Source organism: Eubalaena glacialis, chromosome 18, assembly GCF_028564815.1.
Source record: "Eubalaena glacialis isolate mEubGla1 chromosome 18, mEubGla1.1.hap2.+ XY, whole genome shotgun sequence".
NCBI lineage: Eukaryota > Metazoa > Chordata > Mammalia > Artiodactyla > Balaenidae > Eubalaena > Eubalaena glacialis.
The window spans coordinates 68,135,325-68,143,953 of record NC_083733.1 but is presented as its reverse complement, the minus strand read 5'-3'; the positions used below and the strand labels follow the sequence as shown (position 1 = coordinate 68,143,953).

General features: G+C 41.5%; 1 protein-coding gene across 1 annotated transcript; it reads left to right on the top strand.

Moving 5' to 3' along the window:
- Positions 1–409: 409 nt before the first annotated feature.
- On the top strand, positions 410–7,340 carry ZIM2 (zinc finger imprinted 2). Its single transcript, XM_061172542.1, has 6 exons — positions 410–788; positions 2,400–2,503; positions 3,151–3,198; positions 4,476–4,602; positions 4,798–4,890; positions 6,361–7,340. The coding sequence occupies exons 1-6, from the start codon at positions 410–412 to the stop codon at positions 7,338–7,340; spliced, it is 1,731 nt and encodes a 576-aa protein (XP_061028525.1).
- The last annotated feature ends 1,289 nt before the right edge of the window (positions 7,341–8,629 follow it).

Below are 8,629 nucleotides of genomic sequence, written 5' to 3'. Positions count from 1 at the left end.
GACATTCTTCTGTGATTCATCAGTTAGTTCAGTTCATTGTGGTTTGGGGTTCAAGCCTCTTTTCCCTTCACTGCCATTTCTGAAATTTTTCTAGCCTGTGCCTGTGGATCTTCTAGACCTGGTACCGTGACTGAGGCAGCATCCTGTCTGTAGATGTGCAAATCTATGTGAATGTTCATTTAGACATTTGTGTGAAAAGAGCTAACTTCCTTTGCTTCAGATAACCTTTACTGTCCAGTCCTAACTGTGGAAGCCATTTGTGAGTCTCTGTGTAATTTCTGCAGGTCCTGAGGTTTCTGAATCCTTTCTTCATCTGGTACAACTCTGCACACCATCTTCCACAGCAGTGTCTTCTGAAGCAGCCTGCCTTTTAGAGTATTTTCATCCTTTGAAGGGCCAAGCTGTAAAGATGCTGCACATGACAGAGGCTTTGGATATCTTGAGGAATCCCCAGCTCATTCATCTACGTGATCAAGAAAAAAATCCAGAAACCATCTGCGTAAGAAACCCAGGGGCTCTGAAAGTTTCTCACCAAAAGTTTAGGCATTTTCAATACCTGTCAGTGACTGAGCCTCACCAAGCTGTGAGCCAAATCCAGGAGCTCTGCTGGCAATGGCTGCAGCCAGAGACCCACACCAAGGAGCAGATGATGGAGCAACTGGTGCTGGAGCAGTTTCTGAATACTCTGCCAGAGGAGGTTCAGACATGGGTGAGGTCAAAACAGCCCAAGAGCAACAAGGAAGCAGGAAACCTGGTGGCAAACTTGATCCAAGCGTGTGAGGAGAGAGGTGAGAGAGGAGAGAAGCAACTGGCTGTTTGTATTTATTGAACATTTGCTGTGTGCCTGGCATGTAATAGGGAGCTTAATAAAGATTTGTTGAATGACTGAACAAATGAATTTTATAATCCAGTCTCATCTGCCTAATCTTGTGTGAAATGGAAGAAATTAGGGGTTTGGCTTTTGCTTATTTATTATTCTCTAGGAGTACCCCTTCTCTCCAGCTTTGTTCCCCCTCCTCTCCACATTTCTTATTAAGCCTAAACTTTAGTATCAACACAAAAGACCACACAACCAAAAAAAAAAAAAAAAAGGCATAAAATGTGGGGGATACGAGGCCTGGAAATTTAACTTCTGTTAAAATTTGACTTGTCGCTTAGAAACTCAAGTTACTAGATTGGAACTAAGGGCATTTCAATAATGAGAGAAGAAGGCTGTTCACTCCTAATAGTCCTTTGAATAAAATTGCTACTAAAAACAAAGTATTGTTTGGGTGTATATAGAGAGAGACAAGGAGAAAGGCAAGGGAACAAGACTTGGGTGTGGACCAGTGGGATGGGTTAATTACATTTAAAAGTATAAACAAATAAATTTGAAATAAACATGAGGGTCATGCATGGCTGAATACTGATGTGTCATGAATTAAGGATTCTGATCAGTCCTGTGCACCTGAATTCCTTAAAAGAATTTTGAAGATGTTAATAGTGAACATGTTGGACACTTAAAATGTACTACATTCTAGGTATTTTATAATATTCATTTACTTCTCTTAATAGCCCTTGAAATAGTTATTACCCTCCTTCCATAAATGAGGAGACAGAGGCACAAAAACGTTGAATGACTGGCCCCTGGTCCCACGGTTAGTAATTGGCAGTCAGGATTCAGCTGGGAGGCTGACACCAGCGTCTGTGCTCTTAATCATGGTGTTACACTGCCTCCAGTGGACATGGGGGATATTGTCCCACGTTGGTTTTAAACTTGGCCAAAGGCACAGCCTTTGATGGAGCTGGAATTCAGGGGAAAGGAAAGAGCTCTCTAGAATATGAGAAAGAAATTACAGATTAATGAAAGGTACACTTAGAAAGAGACTGCAGGCAAGGAAGGCCTTCAATGTTCAAGTTTCTTTAGGGAAGGTGGTGGTTGTATTCTAGATCAGTGAGTGAAAAAGATGTAGGGAAAGCTTAGTAATAAGAGTTGCCATTTTTTAAAAATGCATGCTGTGTGCTTTACATATGTAACATTTAATCCTTACAGGAGCCCTTAGAAGTAGAGGTCTTATCATTTTCATGTTACAACTGGGAAACTGAGGTTCCCTGGTGACTGAATGGACGGTGAGGCTAGGACCACTGATACAAATAAAGAGGAACTTCTGCTTTATTTGGAAGGCACTGAGAAGCAATGGAAGGGTTTAGAGGTGGGAGATAACCAGAACTCTCTTCTGGAACTTGCCATATTGAGCTGAGAAATGATTTCTGTGGTCTTTTTCTTGTCATAGGAAGTCCAGGACTGCCGCTCCCTCCCTTGGCAGGACAGGGTGGCGTGGGGGTGGCAGGCTACTCTCTGCGCCTGTGGGTGCTGCCAGACTGGACTCAAGTCCATGGTCATTTCTGCTCCCTTCTAGGTTTCCCTGCTCGGGACTCTGTCCTTGCAGAAAAGAGAAACACCGAAGAACACCAAAAGAAGGACACAACGATGTTTGACAGTATGCCATCTGCTAGATCTCAGGTGAGTCGAGCTTTCTTCTGATTTAGTTCTCCAATATGGGGACCTCACCTTCCTGATTTCCAGACCTTCCCCGTCTAATTAAACCACATCCTCATTTCCTCAAAGTCTTTATATAAACATTACCTAACTGAGCCTTTTCCTGGCTTTTGTATAAAAAATGTTCTTCTGACTCTTCGTATTCCCCTTCCCTGCTTTATTTTTCTCTGTCACACTTATCACCACCCCACATACTATATCTTCAACGTTGTCCCTCTTTTTCTGTCTTTTGAATTAATTTTTCGTTGTTTAGTATTCCATTTTATCTCCACTTTTGGCCTAGTCAAAACCACCCTCATGTGGTTTGTACTATTATTATGCTCCTTTTTATATATGAAATAAATGGCAGCTATTACAGGGACATGATACTGTTGTGAGGTGTTTTTTTTTTTTTATTTGCTCCTTAATGTTCTTGTTAAATCACATTTTGAAACCTAGAAGAAATTAATATGCTGCACTTCCTTTAGAAACAGAAAAAAATTCATGGGAGGGGGGTGACGATTAGGAAAAAAATTGTCTAAAAATGCTCTTTGAGGGAGAGATGGGGGGAAAAAGTTGAGAAACACTGTCCTAGATGATCTGTTCCTGAGAGTAGCCCTCTGTCCTTACAGTGTCCATGTCAAGGATCCCAAGTGAAGATGCCCACAGGGACTACTGAGGTAATATAAACGAATACCGTATGTAAGTGGGTGGATTATGACAAACTGGGGGGGCACCTGCCCCACCTAAGGGGCAGCTATGACTCAGCTTCAGCTGATGGCACCGTGTGAGAATGTGGGTCCAGATCCCCAGATCTTCTGATTTTTTTTAAAGAGAAGCCAAAAATCCAGTTAATAATTTGAAATATACAAATTTTTTAGTGTTGGCAGCTAATGTGAATTTTGAAGAAAGAATTTAAAAAAACACATGTGAGCCAAATAAATCCCTCTATAGGAGCTGGGCAGCCAGTATATGCCCTCTAGTTTAAGTCATATGTTCATTGATCTGCATAATGTTTCCATAAAAACACAAAAGATGTATATTAGTAAAATGGGTATCATAGTCTTATGTAGTCTTCTAATATCTGCTTTTTAAATTCGCCCTTCGGTTACCAAAATTGTTGCATGTAACTGTAGTTAATTAGTTTGTATTGCTGGAATACTATTCCATGGTATGACTATACCATAATATATTTATTTTTTCTACTATAAATGAATGTTTGGGTCTTTTCCATATTTTGGATGTTATAAGACAGATGTTATGAACATATCTATCTCCAAGTACACATGAACAAATATACCTAGGAACAGAATTTCTGAGTCCAAAGTGGTTTACTAATTTACATTTACCTTAGCACCTTACAAGAGGCCCCAAGGGTCCACATTTTAGACAATATTTCGTATTGTCACACTTCTTAATTTTTGTCAGTTGAATGGGTATAAAATCATACTTTGTCATTTTGAAATGTATTTTCTTATTTATTAATAAGATCGAATATCTCTTCATATTTATGAGCTTTTTGTGTTTTATGGATGAGTCACTGAGGCTTAACCTATCCATTCTCATAAAGCTTGTTAGAAAGAACCAGACCCAGAACCTAAACCCAACTGTCTCTGATTCCTGAGGTTGAGGTATACTGCTCAGCTTTTAATTATTTGCATTTTTTCTTTCTTTATAAAGTGACTTAAAAGGATTTTTCTCCTGCAACCCAAATCTTTCAAAATTAGCAGCAGGAACTATCTCAGAAATGTTCTCACTTCTCTCAGACTATAAGACAAAAAAAGATATCTTTCTAAGTCCCTAGAAATAATCTAAGTGGATTAGAACACTTGGATTAGAAGCTTTCTGCTGGTCTGAACATCTGCTTCATGGTCAGTCCCCTCTCATCAGGCACCTTTCCCCCTCCTTGGGATAATTCCTGGATTTCGATCATTTAGGAGTGTGTCTGGTATTTTAGGAGCTGGTGACTTTCAAGGATGTGGCTGTGGACTTCAGTCCAGAGGAATTAACCTACCTTAGTGCTGCTCAGAGGAAACTCTACCGGGAAGTGATGCTGGAAAATTATAGGAACCTGGTCTCCCTAGGTAAGCTGTGATGACCAAAATTGTCTCCAGACATTGCCATATGTCCCTGGTGGCAAAATCATTGGAAACAGGCTTTATTTTTCTTCTGTTTAAATTTGCATTTTCCTTATTATCTCACCGTCTTTATAACCCAGGCTGGGAGTTCCTGTGGGTACAGGACAGAACCCCCAAGTTATGAGTCTCCTTCTTCAACAGGGTACCAGTTCCCTAAACCCGACATTATCTCAGGGCTGGAAGCAGAGGAGTCACGTGCAGTGGAGGAAGACAGCAGTACAATGATATGTCAAGGTGAGTAGTGAGACAGGAATCGTGGGAAGACAACCCCGGTCAGCCAGGAGGGGCCTGGGAGCTGTTCCCCAAAGCCCTCTCAGCTCAGGGAGAAGGTTGGTAAGTGCTCTCACCTCAGGGGTTCATGCCGCTTCCCCACATCACGTGCACTCGGTACTTCTTTCATCTCCTCTCTGAAGCTCATCTCTTTCTGCAGCATGAGTTCCTCTCCTGCGCAGCTCCAGGGAGGCCAGTTTCCCTTTTCTCTAGTGTTCCACCTCCTGCATTCATTCATGCCTTTCCCCTGGCAGCTAGAAATCAGAGGTCTTTCCTCTTTAACTGAGACAAGCAAGAAACCTTGGCGTGATACCACTCCTCTTTCCAGCCCCACTCAGAGAGTTGCCTTTATAAAGCACAAACTTTTGACCAGCTTCTTACCACCCTCAAAAGAAAATCCAAACTTTTAGCAAAACATTTAAATCTGTCCCACTCTGGCCTAAAATCCACATCCCAGCCTCATCTCTCACAGATATTCCAAGTAGAAACCTGTGTTGCTGGCTCCCCAGGACTGTGTACTTTCACAGTTCAATGTCTTTGCTCAGGATGTTTTATAAGCTTGCTACCCCCTTCACTGCTTACTGAGCCCTAATGCCATCCCCTCCGTTGAGTTTTTCCTGTTCCTAAATGGAATCAACCCCCACCCCCATCTCTTCTCCTGTAGTCATTTATAGCCTGATTGGGGTCCTTTTTACAGACTATTATGACCATCTGGTTGGATAATGCTTTGCTCAAAATAGGCATTTAATAAATGGTGAATTGAAGGGAATGGGGTAAGATTAGAGATTGGGAGCCAAGAAAAGAGTTAGCATTCTTTTGCTTTATTCTGAGCAAGAGGTTGTTGACCTGTTTACTCCAGCGTTTCCCTAATGGTCCTGTAGAACTATGGTAATAGGCGTTCTTTAAAAAAAAAAAAAAAAAAGTGTTCCATGACGAGATCGGTTAGAGAAATGCTGCATACTATATTTCCCCTCTTTGGAATTTGAGATGCTGATTAAAGGTTCTGAAGAGTCCTACAGGATTGAAAGCTGCTTGACTTGCATCCTATGGTATCTCCCAAATTGACTTGACAATGGAATCCCTTTATCGCCACAGCTATTAGTTTCTCGGAATAGTAGTAATTTGCCAAGCATGGTCTGGATGCAGACAAACCCCAATCCCAGCTCTTTCTCTGGTTTCCTCCTTGTTCTCCTGTCTGTGTCTCTGGCATCTTTGTCAACGTTCCGTCCTCCTGGATGGTCTCTTTTCTGCCTCATCCTCACCCTTCCTTGCTTACTGTCCTTTCCATCCTCCCATTCTCTCCTTAGGTTCCCAGAAAACTCTCAAACCTCTTTAAGAACTGTTCTGCTATGTTTGGTCTCTTTCTTCTCTTTCTACTATAATGATGTGTCTCTCTGAGTAAAAATAGTAGAGGAACTTTTACATTGCTTTTAGATGGGGAGAAAAAACCTGAAATCAAAGATCTAACTCCAGAGCAAAGCCTGCCTATAGAAAAATCATCCTCAGGGGCAGGAAGACAGGATTTGGAGGTAGGTAACTTCTGGTGTGTCTATGTAGGAGAGTCTTCTACTGATGATCCACTGGGTTTGCACCAGGTCAACCAGGAGAAACTTTTGAGTCCGGTAAAAATGAATGACCCCAAGACCCTTGCTCAGGAAAGAAGCCATGACAGTGATCAATTTGAGAGACGCTCAGATCTTACTAAACAGTCAGAGGGTCTTCTAGGGAAGGATCCCCAGGAACGCACTCCTGGAATTTGCACCAGTCCCCAGCCGGTGGACAGCAGGCCTTTCGTCCAAGAGAACAAACACAACAGAAGTGAATTTTGTGAAAGAAGCTTTAGTACCCGGTTGGCCCGTGAGAGACACGAGCAGATCCATACAGGGAAGAAACCTTTTGAATGTAAACAGTGTGGAGAAGCCTTCTTCTTCATGCCACACCTTACCAGACATCAGAAGACTCATTCATGTGAGAAGTCCCCTGGATGCAATGAAGGTGGAAAGTCTTTCACTCAGTGTGCAAATATCAACGGCTGCGTAAGAATTCATAGTCAGGAGGACTACTATGAATGTTTCCAGTGTGGCAAAGCTTTTATCCAGGATGTGCATCTTTTTCAACATCTCAAGGCCCATGAGGCGGCAAAAGCCCTTCCACCCGCGTTGCCCCGAAACAAGACACATTTAATTCGATATCAGCGGAAACATGACTATGTCGGAGAGAGAGCCTGTCAGTGTTGTGACTGTGGCAGAGTCTTCGTTCATACTTCACATCTCATTCAGCACTACAGAATTCATGCTCAAGAGAGGCCTTACCAGTGTCAGCTGTGTGGGAAGTGTTTCAGCCGACCCTCCTACCTCACTCAACATTATCAACTCCATTCTCAAGAGAAACCGGTTGAGCGCAGTTACTGTTGAAAAACCTCCACTCAGAACATTCTCAACACTTTTGACTTTCCCCTGGAGAGAGACCCTTTGAGTGCTCTGAATATGAGAAGGCCTTCGACCAGCCCTCACACCTTGTTAACGACTTGAAAATTCATCGTGGTGTGGTCAGAAAACAGAGAATGGTTGCAAGAGGTTAGAACAATCTTTTTGCAAAGGGAGAGCCAGCACATGTGTCAGTCACCCAGGCAAAAAACCTTACAAAGAATATTTTTGTTGCATAGGAAAGAAGCTAATAGATTTTGCCCTTCTTTGGTGTTATCCATAGAATGGAGAACCTTGATTTTGACATCCTCGCAAAAAACTTGCGACTGGCAGTTGGGCTCCAGACAGGAACTCTGTTGCCTAAATTTCTACAGAAGTGTTTACATACAGTATCTTTACCACATGGGATGTATCAGCAGAGGGCATGGTAAAAAGATTTTTGAGGTGTACCTATGTTGATTCATCCACAAAGCTGAAGTAATTGGTAATATGCTTACACAGTACTTGGTAATTTACAAAACATTGCCAAATGTATTATTTGATCTTTTAAGGAATGCTGCATTGTACCTAGTATGAGGATATTTATTTCATTTTTACAGGTATAGCAAACTTGAAACTCCAAGTTGTCATTTGATTTGACCTGGGTTGTAAGTGGTGGGGCAAGAACTGAACCCCAGTGTGGTTTGGTTAGGTTTGGCTTTTGAGATTCCATGAGATATTTATTTTATATCTTGATGCTCAACCCAGGTTTGTTTTATTCTTGCCATATCCCCTCTGAAGAAAAGGTACAGTACTATACTGACTGCAGCCGTCTTCCTTTTTAGTAATCCCAACATTATTTCACATTAAATCAGATGGGGACACTTGTAGTATAAGGGGTTCAGAAAGCTTTTTAAAGGTGAAGTTCTGATAGCCATTTCTCTTACAATTTAGGGTTAGATGAATTTTTGAGACACTGATCAAGGAAGGATATTATTGCTAACCACTTCCTTATAATTGGTCTTGGAGATCGTAAATCTGCTACTAATTAAGTAGAATTTTTGTAGTTTTCTGTAGTTGTTTGAAGGTTTGGGGTTTCGTATTTTTCTTTTTTTCCCCTCTCCTTCCTTTTAAAAAATCCTGTTTGAAAACAGTATTTCTGCTTTTCTTGGGCACTGGCATCATCAGCACGACCAGCTTCACCTAAAATCCTAATTCTTTGCTGGGCACACTTCACTCTTTAAAAGTATGAGCCCTGAGTTGCACTAAAAATTTCTTTTATACCATATTGCTATAAT

Coding starts and splice junctions, on each gene's coding strand:
- ZIM2 (XM_061172542.1), top strand. CDS start 410: ATGCTGCACATGACAGAGGCTTTGGATATCTTGAGGAATCCCCAGCTC. Junction 3,199..4,475: donor TGCCCACAGGGACTACTGAG/GTAATATAAACG, acceptor CTGGTATTTTAG/GAGCTGGTGACTTTCAAGGA. Junction 4,891..6,360: donor CAGTACAATGATATGTCAAG/GTGAGTAGTGAG, acceptor CATTGCTTTTAG/ATGGGGAGAAAAAACCTGAA.